Source organism: Amblyomma maculatum, chromosome 2 (genome assembly GCF_055883805.1).
Source record: "Amblyomma maculatum isolate TAMU_Amacu chromosome 2, ASM5588380v1, whole genome shotgun sequence".
NCBI lineage: Eukaryota > Metazoa > Arthropoda > Arachnida > Ixodida > Ixodidae > Amblyomma > Amblyomma maculatum.
Genome location: NC_139345.1, coordinates 158,106,012 through 158,123,363, shown reverse-complemented (window position 1 = coordinate 158,123,363; position 17,352 = coordinate 158,106,012). Strand labels below are relative to the sequence as shown.

The 17,352-nt window shown below is 45.3% G+C and overlaps 1 protein-coding gene and 1 long non-coding RNA gene across 7 annotated transcripts in view; one reads left to right on the top strand and one right to left on the bottom strand.

Annotated features, from left to right (window-relative positions):
- The window catches only part of LOC146200263 (coiled-coil domain-containing protein AGAP005037), a 344,563-nt gene that overhangs the window by 35,194 nt on the left and 292,017 nt on the right, over positions 1-17,352 (bottom strand). For all 6 annotated transcript variants that reach the window (XM_084595461.1, XM_084595456.1, XM_084595457.1 and 3 more), the window contains 6 exons: positions 16,769-16,923; positions 14,307-14,422; positions 13,325-13,455; positions 12,682-12,757; positions 6,050-6,133; positions 4,175-4,280 (listed from right to left, as the gene is read on the bottom strand). In XM_084595461.1, coding sequence (XP_084451587.1) covers positions 4,175-4,280; positions 6,050-6,133; positions 12,682-12,757; positions 13,325-13,455; positions 14,307-14,422; positions 16,769-16,923 — 668 coding nt within the window. The remainder of the gene's footprint in view (positions 1-4,174; positions 4,281-6,049; positions 6,134-12,681; positions 12,758-13,324; positions 13,456-14,306; positions 14,423-16,768; positions 16,924-17,352) is intronic.
- The window catches only part of LOC146200264 (uncharacterized), a 186,890-nt gene that overhangs the window by 18,306 nt on the left and 151,232 nt on the right, over positions 1-17,352 (top strand). The gene's annotated exons all lie outside the window — the stretch shown is intronic.

Sequence of the window (17,352 nt, the reverse complement as noted above, 5' to 3'; positions counted from 1 at the left end):
CGAAAACATTTGTCAAATTATTTCGCCTCTAAAAACTGAGACTTTATTTATAATATTAGAGTAGTGGGTGCAGACTGTTTCAGAGTGACGTATAACATTTCCAGCAAAAGCTATGTTTAGGCAGTTTTGCCACCGTCATAAACAGCAGCACATACCCACGCAAAATTTGAAGGAAAAAAAGCAGCGGCTACAAAATTGTGAGCACGACGAATGGCGGCAGAGATGAAAGGGGCGTGTTGACTGCAATGCGCCAAATAGCTTGGTGTCGTACTCCAGGCACCGTAATAAGACAAACGAACAAACCGCATCCCAAAACTAAAAAAGAACCGCAACAAAACCAGGGGCAGCGGGTTAGGCCGAAGGAGGGGGCGCTACATGCAGCCTGTAGCAGCACAAGACGAGGAATGAGTAGAAGCAAGAGGCAGACAAGAGAACCATAGTTACTCTATTTTCTCCCGGAAATTAGAACTCCACTTCCAAGCCTGCCTGCTTGACTAACGGGGGGGAGGAGAGAAGGACGACAGGTGTCAACAGGGTCCACAGTGGCCCCACTGAGAGCCCGTTCCGGCTGGGGCCCCGAAAACTGGGGGGCGCCAAAACATCGCGCGCGCAGTGAACACGCGCAGAGCTGCACATTCGCGAGCAGCGGCTCAGCAACGTGCAGTCATGTCTCACGCTCGGTGTAGGGGGCGCGCATTGACTAACGGCTTTCCCATGCCTGTAATTATCTGGAATGCGACAAAGAAACGGCTCGGGGGACCACCATGTCATGTCGTGCAGACAAAGCCTGCAGAAGGAGCTTATTAAAGAACATACTACGGGATAGCGAACGAAGCATTAATTCTTTATTGGCTACGCCACGGTTTGTTAGTTTATTAGGAAAACGATCTTTACTAGTGCCTTAACCTGTTGAAAAAAAATTACGAAAGTTAAGCAATTTTTCATTGTATGGTGCACGAAGTTTAAGGTATCGCAAACGACGGCTATTAGGAACGTTTTAGTCGAGGGCGCCAATAATTTCCGCCCCATGAGGTTCTTTAGTGCACACTGATATCGCACAGTAGACGGGTGCCGTGCATTTCTCGTTTATCGAAATGCTTCGATGGAGGCGAAATGCGGCAGCCACTGGAAGGATCTACCCCGTATACCTGGGTTCAGCAGTCAGTTTCCCTAACCACTGAATCACCTTTGCGGGGCTGAAAAAATTGCGACTTGTTATTTACAAATGGATCCTTTAGAGTTGCATGAGACTGTCCGATGATAAATAAACTTTGCGCATCTATTTGTCTACGATATTTCTGAATGATTTTCAAAATATATGTTACTGTGCGCCTGGTGCAAAAATGAACCAGTGGAGGCTTCTAGATTTGATTATCTACATGCAGTATCTCGCAATTTCCCTTAATGGAGGCCCGTCTGTTGAAAGAAATAAGTGACTAGTTTCGTTGACCAGTTCCAGAAAATGCTGCATGACTTAAGATGTCAGAGGCAGATTTGAACTCAAGATCCTACTCATTAAAATGCCAATGAGAGTCCAAAATAAGTATTTTAATGTTAACGCTGATCATGACGGCCACATTGAACCACTGACATAGATAAACTGTCCAAAACGTTTTGGAACTGAGACCTAACCATAATTTAGTCAAACACGGTATCATTTGTAAACGTTTCTTAAAAGGACTGAAGGTAGAAGATTAGCTCAAGAACTGACTGGCCTCAGTGACACTCACTTTTACACCACATTGGTTGTTAACTCAGAGCATTTAAAGTTGTTATGGAAATAGGTATAATATGAAACTAGTCATCAGTGTGCAATACTTTCCTTTTCCAAGGGGCACACAGGATATTATATTACAAAAACACCATCGAATAAACTAAGTAAGTAATAATAAATTTCTTTGTAAGAGACTGGCCGAATCATTAATTCATCATTTCTTGTATCTCTGGCCACCTAAACAGAGCCTTCAACATGACTGCATCAACTGAGAGTAGGGGAAATTGGGGGATATACTCACACTAGCCTGATTTGCTGAATTTAAACGCTGATTAAGAATCTGGTGCTTCGTAGGCATAGACATAAATATGTGTTTAAGGTGATAATATGCATTGCACCGGAATGCCTTACACCATTCAATAAAATTACGCCTGCCTGCAAGAAATATTAATTTCATCCGAGCCTTTCATTTTTGTGCAATTAGGCTAGTGGTAGCACAAAGATCAACTCATAAAGTAGTCGTTAGCAGGGCACCCACAAAGGCCCTGCTGATGCTGCAGTCTTGTGCAATATCCAGACAAAGGTATTGCCATTGAATGTGCATTGATATTCACTGTGCAAGAAAAAGAACAGAATAAAACTCCATTTGTAAATAAAAGTCTGCATATAAGGACATGCCGACAGGATAACTGATGTCTACCATGAAATCTGCCATATTTTATTCAGCCTTGAGGTTAACTGTAAAAATTGTACCTAACAGGCATACACAAAGACAGGCACTATTCACCGTGGATTGTGAATGTATTAGCATTTCTCTAGAGGACATTTAATATGCTATAACTTCATCAATGTGGGCATTTTTCATACTCAGTAATTCTTAATTACGTCGGATTTATTATGCTATATTGAAAAAAGTGTCAGCTTCTAGCAAATATATCTGCAATAAAACTGCCGAGGACAGGAGTGTTAAAAAGCATGCTCAAGAAAATGGGCCAACTTATGAACCCATATGATTGCTAGACTCTTCAATTATGGCTCAAATAGTTCTGATGCAACAGTGATAAGGGCAATGTTCAACACCAAAGTTGGCACAGCAGTCACAGCAGTCAAGAAAGTTATGTTACCTCACCAAAATGAAAATGGTTAATACATTACATAAATTATGATATCAGGCTACAGCATGACTCCAAAGTCACTGAGACATGTCAGAATATAAAATAAATTATGATAGTTTCATAGAAATGACACCTATTACCCTTAGATAAAAAAATTTGGACTGCTTAGAAGCGGTTGGATTTTAATATATGAACATTTTTACTTCAAGCCCATGGGAAGACAAAAACAGCATCTGGCACAGCAAAGCCTGTGGCACAAATTTTTCTTCTCATACACTACACAGTAAAAGTAGACATCCATATCCGCTGTTAAATTACCAAGTATTAAAGCATAGAATGAAAACTGTCTGCAGCTACAAATATCCTAGAACTATTTTATTTGCTGTCAATATATACATATACTCATTCTATATATAGATGGTTTGATACTGAAACAAGATTAAGAGTTACATGGTCAGGCATGTTTCAAGTCTTCCAGTATTATGCACCTAAATAATGCATACATGTATTCTACAAATCAAACATGCACTAAAGTGTGAAAACACAATCCTGCAAGCTGATTATTGTGCATATATTTGGAATGTGCCATCGGTGGATAATACCTAAGGAACTTTAATTTTGATTAATCAAGGTCTGATATGCCCACTAGTGTTCTCTTTTCTACAAAGTCGGAGTAGGCAATTTTTCACACTATGTTCTTAAATGCACTATGAAACATAGCTGGGTGTTGTTTTGAGAATGAACGGCTTGCACACGAGTGCCACAGCGATATATGTACACTTTGAACGGTGTTGATTTTAGAATAGCAACAAAACCCTTCGAGAAACATGTAATTAGGTTGATAAACAAATTTATTGCCAAATAGCAGATCACAGGGGAAAAATTATAACACAAATATAAGAGATATAGAAGCTTAAAATTAACTTTTGAAGTTGTTGATATAAAACAAAAAGATGAGGAGCTTGTGAAGAGTGCAATAGTATCATCAAGGGTGGAAGCTAACAGTGCCTGTTTTGTACATCAAAGGAACCGGAAATAGAAAACAGCTGATAATTGTTGGTACTGTAACTTGCAAAATGAGCTTTAAAGAATGTATGACACATGCCAAAGTAGTACTGATGCGGTTTTTGAGCATTGCACTACAGCAAGATTTCAAATTGCCATACTATGGAAGAACAGCAAGTAACATCTGCACTTAAAAAATAGAACTTAAGAATGTACCGGAGATGCCAACTTTATGTCAAGCACAATGTATGCTGTGAATGTAATATTTATCATTTCTTTAAAGCATCGCAAGAGCAACATGCATGATATCGTGTCAACCTAGTCTTTGCAGGTTGCTCACCCGGGCAGTATGCGCCTCTCCGTCGGAGTATGGCCCGTCCGCTGACGCTGCTTTCTCTGGAAGCGAGTGAGCTCCTGTGTGCCTCTGCTCTTGTACCGATGCCAACCTGTGCAAAAGATAAATGGAATATAAAGTATTAAGTTCATTACGCAATAGTGCATATAATACAAAGTGGAGAAAAACTGGAGGCACTTACCCAAATGAGTGCTGAAAAATGCCTTAAAACATGCGTTCTGATTCCCAGCAACCTTGCATAGCTTATACCTTCATTTTGCTCAGCTAATTTGCATGCTCAAAAATGAAAAAAAAAAAAGCAATCGACATTCTTCCACAGACATGTAAAGGGCAGCAGATGCACTGCAATAATGGCCCTTATAAGCAAAAATGCTGTGAAGGCATTGATGGGTGTGCTGAAGGGGAGACCACTAGGCAACTGCTTATAAACATGTGGCAAGTTCAGTTTTGAGGCGAAAGCCTTTAATGGCTCATAATTGTCAGCAAAACTGTCACGCCTTTGCGGCGGCTCTTATACTTCAAAAATAAATTTGTACGCCTTGTCTCCCACTATAGTGAATTGGAATATTCTAGTTCACTATATATCCCACAAAGGATCGAAACCTTCGTCCCTTGGATCCCCAGCCCAGCGCTTTACCACTGCACCACGCCCCGGATTGTGAAACGCTGTTGATAATTCCCCTTGTGTACAGTGAGAATGATAGCTAGATTCCGCGAGTGACAGATACTGCGCCTTTCCTTTCCTGTAGACTAATTACAGAACACCGGTGACCTTTAACGCGTTCAATGAAATGCTGGTTGTGGTCGACAAGGGGCACGCGATGTACAGTCACGACAGGTTATGGTCACAAGACGATTATGTATTGCATATACGAAGCTGGCCCCACCGGGCGTCTGATCCAGGCGTCTGTGCGCCCTTTCATTTGCCGCTTCCTCGAACGCCGCACCACACAGCAAACAGAAGCAGTCTAGGAGGCGTTAGTACAGCAGGCATCAGCGGCGTTTGAAATTGATTTACAGGATAGAAAAGGCGCAGTATCTGTCACAATTCTCCGCGTACACATCTACCATGCCCTAAAGGAAGGGAGAAATGTGAAATAGTAGTCACCCTCTTTACACGAAGCATCATTCACCGCCACAATCGCAACAAATGCCTATCAGAATGCGGTACTCAGGCTTTCGCCTTTCACCAGTTTATTGGATAAAGCGTCTCGTAATTTTTTCAGTTTACTACCCGTCCAGGTTGCTGTCTAGTACTTGGAAAAAAAAAGTATTTAGCATTTTGCTCCTTTTATGTGAAGGTAATACATATGTGGACCAAATATCATACTGGCAGAAAGAGTGACCTCACTCCCAATAAGCTTTGTATAGAAAATTTTCCACGAGCACTGAATTGCTCCAGGCATTGTTTATTAGCTGTTACACTGACGATTAATGAAAATAAACCTGCCCAGCGACACCACGGAAGACGATGTGCATTGAAGTTCCAAGGTTCATGTACCCCCTTTCCACAGATTTTACCTGACTGCTTTTATTCAGTGACAGCTTGCTCTCCTGCTGATCACGAGGATACTGATTTGATTCCAGAAGTGGGAGCTGCGTTTGTGTCAATGCAAAATGAAAGGCGCATCAATACTGTGCAGTGCACGTTTCAAACTCCAGTTGGTCGGAACTGACCTGAAGCCCTCCACTACCACGTTTCCAGAGCCCATGTCCCACACCGAGGCATCTAACTACAGAAATTTTTCTTTCTCATTTGAAGGAATCGCAATCTGGCCTTATAATGTCGCTGACGTCTGACAGCCTCCAAAAATAAAAATTATGAGATCATCTATCACGTTAGCAAGGGCAGGCGCAAACCTTTTGAGCGTCACTAAGGTGCCGGTGAGCTTCTTGCATCTCCTAAGAGCATTTTCTAGCCTCTCTGGCTCTTCCTTGAGAAACCTGTAAATACATTAAAACATGAATGTAAAATGTGAGTGTGGTAGCACCACGTGGTAGTAACTATAGCTCAAATGCTGATAAGAAAGCAGAGGTTCCACGTTTACAAATATGAACATTTTACAGTAAAAACAGCACACAAACAGTGAACCCAAATATATAACATGGAAAACACTTTCTGGTATAAAGAAAATGGGCTAAATCAAAAGAACGACAGGTGCATCGTACATTGTCACTGTGCTTTTATACAGCGAAAACTCATTAATATCTACAATGTAAGCGTCGACTTCGCCATCCTGAACATTAAATTATTTTTTGCTGATTTCTGCTTCGACTTTCACTATTTATTTGTATAACGAAATATCTAGCCGACTGATAATATTGTTACTTAGCGGTATTCTCTAGTCGCGCTGAGGATGATGAAGTGCAACAGACTCCGAGAAGACGACGACGCTGAGAGTGGTGAAATCGGTGCTGTCATCAAGGTTAGTTGTGCGGACAGCTTTCGGCCTGTAAATCTTCCCCGTAACATCTCTTGGTGACGGTGAATCCTATCAATCCCCTGTGACAAACTGGATCTCCGCAGCGGCCGCCACATCGGTACCATCATAATGACTACAGACGCCGCTCCCTCTACAGCCGCCACACCTACTGTCGTAACGGCCCACCCCCGTGACCCCGGACCCTTCTGCGGAACCGACAAACGACTGGCTAGCCCTATACGAACGCGTGAGCAAGCACAACAGGTGGGATCCCACACTCATGCTCGCGAATATAATCTTTTCCTTAACTGGCACTGGGGTGTGGTTTGAAACCCACGAAGATGACCTAACATCTTGGGATATCTGCAAACAGAAGCACCACGACCTCTTTGGAAAGCCTATTGAGCGCCACATCGCCGCCAAGAAAGCGTTCGCCTCTCGCGCACAAACGTTTACGGAGTCTTATCTCACTATACATCCATGACGTCCTATCTCTATGCCGCAAAGTAGACCAAGGCATGCCTGAGGTCTTATAGTAAAAGGCATTGCCGACGATGCATTCAACCTCCTGTTGTGCAGGGAGTCTTCCACAGTGAACTCAGTGCTGCAGGTGTGCCGACGTTTCGAGCAAGCAAAACAGAGGCACATATATCGCCGTTTCGACCGGCTGCCGAACACGGCTGCTAGCTCCTCCTATATCGATCTTCCGACGCCTCGACCACCTGCTAACGACAGTACGTTGACACGCATTGTCCGGCCAGAGCTTGAGGCAATGACTCTCGCGGCCTCACTATCGCATATGCCCGACAATACCCTGGCTACTATGTCACTTATTCAGGCTGTTGTTCGCAAAGAGGTTGCGAATATGGACCTCCCTTCTGCCAGCGCCACCGACACCGTGGATTCCGAACCTGCCCCTCCAGTGATTGCTGCTGCCTCATCCAACGGCGGTTTCTTGCCCTGATATCGGTACCGCAATCCAAATGAGTGGCGTACGCATGACAATCGCCCCATCTGTATTACTTGTTCTCGTGTTAGACACATTTCCCGCCACTGCCGCAGCCGTTGGTACACTCCATCTCGTCAGTTCCCCTAGGTCGACCGCCGCGGAGACTATGCTCCTCGCTATTCCTCACCTCACCCCGACCAGACCCGTGTTGATCCCGGTTCCACTGTCCGTGCTGCCAACCGTTCACTATCCCCGCAGAAACGACGTTCGCGTTCTCCTCTTCCTCGCCACAGTTCGTCACCGTCCTATTCTGGCCACTTACCGGAAACCTAGCCAATGAAGCTCCCGGAGTTGACGCCGCATTTATGACCCGGACCGAAAAACCTTTGCTGACCCCTGCCCTACAAAATAATCGCATCGACGTCCTTGCGGGTGGAGTTCCCGTTTCTGCTATCATTGATACAGGCGCCCAACTGTCCGTTCTCAGCTCCTCATTTAGCCGTCGCCTCAAGAAAGTCCTTACGCCAGCCATCTCATCCATAGTTCGCGTCGCCAATGGCTGCACTAAGGCCGAGGTTGGCGTGTTTACGGCGCGAGTTATCATTGCTGGCCGTCACGCCCCAGTGTTGTTCACTGTCCTCCACGAATGCACCCGCGAAGATATCCTTGGCATTGACTTTTTAACAACCCACTCTGCCCTTATTGACTGCTCTACCGGCCTACTTCACTTGGACCTTCCGCTCTGCTCTGAAGGCCCCTCCTGCTCACCTCGCCTTCGATCAGCACAGTTCAGCCGCCTTCCTCCTGAAACTGCCGTTTACATCCCTATGTCACCATTTCCACCCGTCCCGGATGGCGACAATCTCGCGTGTCCCATTACTGACATCACGCTGCAGCGGCACGTCACCATTCCTCATCTAATTGTGCACATCTCTCAGAACCGCACCACTCTCCCTGTCCTTAACTCCAGCTTTTTAACTCATTTTCTGCCCTAGGGAATTTCACTGGCTGCGCTGTACCCGATGACCGACTGTGCCATTTCAGCTCTGACTACAAATCATCCAACTGCCGTCTTTGCAACCTCTCCCTCGTCCTCCACATCAGGCCCGATCATCTTACCATTATGATTGCAGCTGACCTCCAACCTGATTTCGCCGCTGAGTTACACAAGCTTTTGCTCACCTACAGTGACCATTTTGACTTCGGAACCCACCCAATGGGTCAAACTACAGTTGTTAGCCACCGCATTGACACCGGTGACGCCAGTCCAATTCACAGGCGGCCCTACCGTGTTTCGCTTGCCGAGCGACGCGTCATTCAAACGGAGGTCGAGAAGATGCTAGCGAACGAAGTAATGGAGCCTTCCAGTAGCCCCTGGGCATCCCTTGTCGTGTTGGTCAAGAAGAAGGATAACGGTTGGAGATTGTGCGTTGACTACCGTCATTTGAATAAGATAACCAAAAAAGATGTATATCCTCTTCCGCGTATCGACGACACGCTTGATAGTTTGCACGGAGCCAGCTACTTTTCGTCCATCGACCTTCCTTCCGGCTACTGGCAGATCTCCATCGACGAGAGAGACCGTGAAGAAACGGCGTTCATCACCCCTGATGGCCTCTATCAATTTTAAGTCATGCCTTTTGGCCTTTGCAATGCCCCAGCAACCTTCGAACGCATGATGGACTCTGCTCACAGGCTTCAAATGGACCACTTGTTTGTTTCATCTTGACGACATAATTGTTTTCTCCTGTACATCTGACAGCCATCTCCTTCGCCTTTCTACAATCCTTTCGCTTTTTCGCTGCGCCGGACTTCAACTAAACTCCAAGAAGTGCAGCCTCGGTCACCGAGAAATCGAAGTCCTTGGTCACTTGGTTAATGCTTCCGGCGTTCAGCCTCGGCCTGACAAGATTCGTGCCGTCAGAGATTTTCCCACTCCACGATCATTCAGCGATGTTCGAAGTGTTATAGGCCTATGTTCATATTTCCGGCGATTCGTCCTGAACTTCGCACCCCTTGCTCGTCCTCTCGCCCGCCTCCTCAAGAAAGACGTTTCCTTCTCTTGGGGGCCTAAACAAGCTGCAGCTTTCTCGGAGCTTATTGCTCCTCTCACTACTCCACCCGTCTTGGCCCATTTCAACCCATTCGCCAATACTAAATTCCGCACCGACGCAAGTGGCAATGGCATAGGAGCTATATTCGCTCAGCGACAACACGGGCGTACAAGGGTGATTTCGTATGCAGGCCGCCTCCTCTCAACGCCAGAACAAAATTATTCTGTCACAAAGCGAGAGTGCTTGGCGCTTGTCTGGGCTATTACGAAATTCCGCCCTTATTTGTTTCGCCGCCATTTTACTGTCATAACAGACCATCATGCCTTGTGTTGGCTTTCCTCTCTCAAAGATCCTACTGGTCGTTTGGGGCGCTGGGCGCTACGATTGCAAGAATATACATTTTCCATCGTCTACAAGTCTCGCCGGCTTCACCAAGATGTAGACTGCTTCTCTTGCCATCCCACCGACTTCCCTAGTCCTACCGACTCTGACGATGACGCATGTGACTTGTCTGCCTCAACCTTTTCTAACATTTCCGACGAACAGCACTTAGACCCTTCGCTGCATTCCATTATCCGCCGTCTTACCTCCGACCACCCTGACCAATCTCTCGCCTTATTTGTGCTCCACGAGAACGCCCTATACCGACGTAATATGCGGGCAGATGGCACAGACCTTCTGCTCGTTGTTCCCCAACACCTGCGTTCCACCATCCTTGAACAGATTCTTGATGCTCCCGCGGCTGGCCACCTGGGTGTATCTCGCACATATGACAGCCTGCGCCGACGTTTCTACTGGCCGGGGCTCTACCGCTCTGTCCAGCAGTACATTGCCGCATGTGAACTGTGTCAACGTCGGAAGAAGCCCACAATTTTACCTTCAGGTCATTTGCAGCTAATCCCCACACCGATTGACCCGTTTTCCCGTGTAGGCGTTGACCTTCTTGGCCCCTTCCCAGTTTCCGCCTCGGGAGAACAAATCGATCGCCATCGCCACCGAATACGCTACTTGGTACGCTATTACCCTAGCCATCCCGACCAGCTGCATCAGAGACGTCGCTGACTTCCTTCTAGAAAGCGTGATCTTTCATGATGGTGCCCCTCGTGAACTACTAACTGACCATGGCCGTTGCTTCCTGTCGCGACTGGTTGACGAAATTCTCCGTTCGTGTTCCGTCCGCCACAAATTCACCACAGCCTATCACTCCCAGACTAACGGCCTCACGGAACGTCTAAGCCATACCCTAATAGACATGCTGGCCATGTATGTGTCTGACGACCACCGTGATTGGGACGTTCATCTCCCTTTTGTGACATTCGTCTACGATTCCTCTGTCCATTCTACCGCTGGATACTCTCCATTTTATTTATTATTTGGCCGACACCCGTTACTGCCCTTCGACACCTCCCTACCAGCGGCAGGCGCCACCAGTACTTATGCCAGTGATGCCGTTGCCCGCGCTTATGATGCCCGCCGGATAGCTTGTGCCAGGCTCTCTGAATCCCAAGATTCTCAAAAGTTCAGGCGCAGTCGCCACCGTGATGTCCACTACACTCCTGAATCTCTCGTCTTGCTGTGGCTCCCATGCCGTCGAGTAGGCTTGTGTGTAAAACTTTTGCCCTGTTACACAGGCTCTTACCGTGTTTTGCGCCCCGTGACTGACGTCACATACGAAGTTGAATCTGAGCTACCGAAGTCCTCGTCCACAGCACCAACCTCTGAAATAGTGCATTTGTCCCGTCTGAAGCCTTATTATGCACGTTCTATTTCGCCAACGCAGACCGCACCGGGACTGTGCTTTTCCCGAGGGGGGTAGTGTTACTTAGCGGTATTCGCTAGTCGTGCTGAGGATGATGAAGTGCAACAGACTCCAAGAAGACGACGACGCTGAGGGTGGTGAAATCGGTGCTATCGTCAACGTTAGTTGTGCGGACAGCTTTCGGACTGTACATTTTCCCCGTAACAACATCATCCACGTTGGCCTGTGCTGGAATGTGGCACATATCCCTGTTCAAAACCACATATGAAGAAAATCACAGTATTTCTGCCAATACCTGTGGTATGACATTGAGATGTTACGAAGTTGTGCAGGAGCCGTAGACTGTATTTGCTACCTTATGACCACGCTCAGGATGTGGTGCAGCTAATCGAGAATAACGTACGTTAATTCATTATTACTCTCAGTTCCTAACAGTAGACATAGGCTGATGCAGTTCTGACTGAAGTCGTTCAAGTGTAAATTAAGCGTGGCACATATTAAGGCGCACTCACTATTCCCTTCTACATAGTCGGCGCTGAAAGAAGCAGTTATATGCTGTACGAGCTCCGGGCGCGGTTGCGAAGTTTACTGAGTTCTTTCCCCTAAGCACGTGAAGACCAAAGCTCTCGTACATGAGGCTGAACATGCTAATGTGCATAATGATTCGTTTCTAAATATCAACTGTGCGACCTATCAGAAACGTCTGCTGGCAATGCGACTCTTTTTACTCCATTTGTGAGAACTGGCAATGAAAATACCAAAGCCACAATTTCAAAATAAGGCAGAAATATTTCCATCATTTTTGGTATTTTCGGTGCTCCAAATACAAATTCTGCATGGGTTGCTAGGTGATCGGGGCAAGCTACAGAGCTGGGGAATTGAGCGACCAGCAAGAACGGAAATTCGAAATTACGGCCGCTTTCCGTCGATGCCACAATTCTAGACCAGGGACCATGATGCATATTTTTCGGACCTAAAGCGTGATAATATGTGTTGATAATGCAGATTTACCGCTAAGATCTTAATTTTGGCGCGTTTTCTGCAATCATGAACGAAATTATTCATAAAATAAAAATTTCACCCCATAGCTCATTTTTCATGAGAAAATAAATGTACACATTTAATACAGCATAGCCTTTTTTTTTTTTTTTGTCACATACATTGTTGCAACGTCCGCAGGAGATTTTTCTTTATGTTCTCAAAAAATTTGATTTCGTGCCCAGGCAACTTCATGCTCTCGGTGTGGTTCTTCCCCATGGAACAAGGTAGAAGAGAGTAACATATATAGAAACAAAATGATCACTTACTTTTCTTCCCTAACAACAACCTCCATTTCTGCTCCCATCACCGACTTCAAGCTCTCTTGCAGATTTGGAAACCGCGCTGAAAAATATTAAAGTACGACGAAAACTTGTGAAAGGAAGCTTAGAATAAAAAAATATTGAGTTTAGCAGAGCAGTTCTTCAAATCATTATTTTTATTTATTTCAAAGTAGTGCAGGCCAGCTCTCTGGCTCTAGCAGGAGTGGCATGCATAGAACATACAGAAATGATAATACACCCGCAAACAAATTAGCGCAGGCAGTGTAATGGAATGGATGCAGTGGCTCAAAACCAGCCTGTGATGTGACTACCTCGGGCAACTCCAGTACTGACCGGTTCAAAGACGGTTTCAAAAAAAAAATTCATAAAGGGAGAAAAGGGTAAGTGTGCATTTGATAACAGGCCGCCGTGGTATTCTGCAAGCGATAGATTACTGCCATGTATTACAAAACTGCCTCTTGAGGGACAGCAGTGGGTGCCACTGTATTATTATAATGATTCCAAATATCTCCTGTTGCATGCGTGCCATTGGGCTTACTTCTCCACCAATTGTAGATGTCATTTTCATCTCCAAACTAAGCACCTGCGACAGATGCAATCTATTAAAAAATAAGAAGAAAACACTTGCCTTTCAGGTCTGCTACTGTTTTGCTGGCCCTGCTGAGAACTAGAGCCATGCTTTCAACGTTGCTCATGTTTACACGGCATCTACGGTTGATCACGTTGCCCCTGAGCTCCTCTACTTGACTCTCCAGGTCGCTGCAACAGAAATGATGCGACATGATAAACTAAGCTTTCAGATTCCAGAACTTCAGAAAGAAAACACAGTGCAATGATGCTGCAGATGGAGAATAGAAAACTTCAGTAAACAAATTAGTGACAGCACATGGCCTGATGGGCACATGACTTGATGGGCACATGACGATGTGCTGGCTCATTACTCAAAAGCCAACAGTATCACTGATACTCAGGAATGAAGTCTCTATTTCACTTGAGTGCATATAATGGAGTTTTTTTTTTTGAAACAAATGCAATATTTCAGCAGCACAATCGTGGCGCGCGAGTGCAATGCCATGTGATTTTTTCCTTTCGCGAACTTTCTTTGGAGCTCGAAAAAATAGACACATCCGAGGCTTTCTTTGTGGCAAATAATAGAATGAGGTTTTCTGCAGATGTTCTCCAAGTTTAAAAATCATTGAGTAATTTAGGAAAATTGTCTCAATTACGAATAAAGTTTACTGCAAAACTAAAATACCGGTGGTGTGCAAGATGGCTGGCAGCTTTATGAAATTGGGGTCTCTCTGCTATCTCAAACATTTTATTTTTAGCCATTGGCTAATGTTGGCAGTGGCATCTGGTATATGGACAGAGCATTGCAAGAGATGCGTAGATAGCACTAAGAGTAGAAAAACTTCTTCCTTACCAAATAATAAAGCGCTACCAGGCTGTAAAGTGAGCTTGCGCAGAATATACTGGTTGGAATTAAAGAATACACATATCCATGTCCTGGCACACATTATGTAGAAATTAACAAAAGGGCTTGCATACGGAAAAAAGGAGTACGTTTGCCGACACTATCCACAATTAAAATTCGGTAAAAACATCCTTACGACAGGTCTTTCTCCAGTCGTGTCACATCTTGTCTGTAGAGGTCTTCTTCTCTGGATACCCTAAGTCGTTCTGCACAAACCTGATCTTCACCCACTTGAACTGCAGCTAGCATCACCTGAAAAACAAAAATCATAAGTTTGTTATTGACGTTATCCTAACTAGGTAACCACAATACAAATAAATCAAACAGGCCTCTAATCTTATTATATTACAGTTTCGAAGTATCCACAAACACCTACAAAAACAGCTACACAAGCGTAATCGATGAATGCGGGTGGGGTTGCGTGTGTATTGCCGGATCACCAAATCTGTCGGAGCTAAGGTGAAGACGAACCATCTCGGACAGGGTTGTGTTCAATTTTTTTTTTTTTTTATCGCGCTCCTCGCACTGTGGCGCCTAGTGCCTTCTTCTTTGTCTGGCACCATGCCGCGAGTTGCGACCAGAGCGCAGCGCAAGGGACGCTACAGGTTCGCTTACAGTTCGCCTGTGTATTCTCCGGTTCGGTGCTCTGTTCTTCTTGGTGACACGCCTCAACGGGCGTGTCACCCTGCGAAAATCCCTTTCTGGGATTGCAGTATAAATAAATAAATAAATAAATAAAAAAAATAAATAAATAAATAAATAAATAAATAAAATACGATTTTGATAATTGACGCTCTTTTGCAAACGCTTTATTGTTCTTGTCGCGTTCATCTGCAAGATCGATGTTACCTGCAAGGAACGCGATCGAATCGAAGAGTGCGACCGAAACAAGGCTGAGTATTCACGTTAGTACAGAGACGCTAAAACCAACCTTCCCCTTCATAGCTCTCGGGCGCTAATGCTAACAAGCTTTCACCGTTTAATGCGATAAGGTGTTCAGCCTGACTCTAACCATTTTTCGCTCGCCTAAAATGCCTGGAGTAGAAATGCAGGAACTACGCAGATTGTTTTTAGATTTATACAGACCGGGACTGCCTGAGTCGAAGCCCGGCCACAGCGGCCACGATTACAGATGAAGGCTTAACGCAATAGGCGCCCGCGCGCTGTGCGATATCAGTGAAATTTAAAAACCCAGAAGAGTATGAGACACTTTTATTCAGAGCGGGCCAGAAGTTTTTCCACTGTCCAGGATGCTGTAGACCCGAGCCATCTGAGGACGACGAGACTTCACGTTCTCCTTGTCATGTGTCACGGAAACGCTGCTCTTGTTGCATGATTCCCGATGGCCACGGGCATGCACGCAAGGAACAGCGCTAGAGCGCAGTCATTGCGCTATTCTTTGGTGCAGGACGAAATCCCCTAGGTAGCACAGATCATCTTCCAGATACCAGCCAGGGCCGGAAAACAAATTTGAGACAAACGTTTTGCCTGAGTCTGCGGTTCTTCTCTCGAGCGTTCCGACTGCCGGGCTCTGAGCGTGCAACCATCGTGTTCTTCTCGGACACCGGCGCTTCGGGGCGAGCCGCGTCTTGTGTCTTATAGAAAAGCTGCATGCTGACAGGCCCATTATAGGAGCACGTTGACAATGTACAGGTTTTACGTAGGAGAAGATATTGCCAACACATTCCTCGTATTGGGAAGGATTGTTTGTGAAGCCTGTGCTGTTGTACACGGATTGGGCGGAAGAAGACATTGGTCCCGTACGTCGCAATTCACCGTGCCGGCAAATGCTGAGCAAAGATGGTTGCGTTTGGCCGAGATGATGCCTTGCTTTTGCAAGAAGGTTCAGCCTTGAATATGCCCTTCCGGTGCTGTAAAGCTTTTCATGTATACATCCATACCTCGCCAGGGAAGGACGCCATTTTCTCACCGTAATAAATTGTCCAGGAATGATAATTATTCCAAATGCCGATATATACCCGCAAGATATGAAAGGCACATGATATTTTCGCTGAATGTACTACTGCTCCTTTTAACCCACCGTCATGCCAAGTACAACACCTGTAGCATTTAAAAATGCAATAGTAGATCGTAGTAGTAGCAGTAATAGTTGTAAAAACGTCATAACTTTTACCCTACTTTTGTTTTTCACGCTAAGAGCACGCGTCCAATCATTGCCACTAATCACATACCGGAAGAAGCAGTGCATGAAAAGTTGTGTCCCAGCAATGAACAGAAGCAACAGTTTGTAATTGAAAACGCCAACTCTTTACCTTAAATACAAATTACTTTGCATGCTGAAAAATACATTTTTTTTTCTTTTTGTGCAAATTTGCGAGAAAGTCAGTGTCGCAGTCACTGATGCAAGTGACCACGAGATTAAAATTTCATGATTAAAGTACGACTAATTTTACGTTAGTCTTGCGCCAACTAAGTTTCCTTCGGCATCCTTAATTTCGCTGTCTACAAAGCTTCGTTTTATTTAATGGAGCTGAGGCGCATGATATTTCTTAGACAGTATGATCGCTTGTCGCTATCTCGTCTCGTGGTCTAATATCACTCTTCTCAGTAGTACGGGCATGCTGGCGGGAGACTCACTTTAATCTTCAGGCACGTTTCTCGAATCATTTCACGGGCGGTCACAGCTTGGGTCTGTGTCATGCGCCGTAGGTTGCGTACTTCCAACCGCAGATCCTTGGTCTGCTTTCTCAGTAGTTGCAGCTGGGAGCACGCTTCCGCGGTGAAATGAATCTCTGCGCAGAATGCAAGGAAACCAAGAGCATTGAACGTCACGCAAAACATCATCAACGAATGCACATCACAAAGAAATGACGGCGATTTAGCCCAACCTGGTTATTACAACGGGCAAAAACGCCATAGTAAAAAAAAAGAGAAAAATCCACATTGGTTCAGTGGTTAAGACTCTCGGCTACTGGATCCGTGCACTCGGGTTCGAAACCGACTGGTTCATATCCCTGGCGCTGCAATGCAATTTTTTTTTTTTTTTTTAGTGTGAATGCACTACATGGTGAAGTAGCTAGATGACCACCAAAACGAACACCATGCATCCGATCCGGAACATAGTTTGACGATGCGAGACCTTGAAGGTCATTTGCCGACACAAGGCGAACTCGGGACTTAAGGATAAGAAAATGAGGTGGAACCTCTCGAAGAAGAGGTCC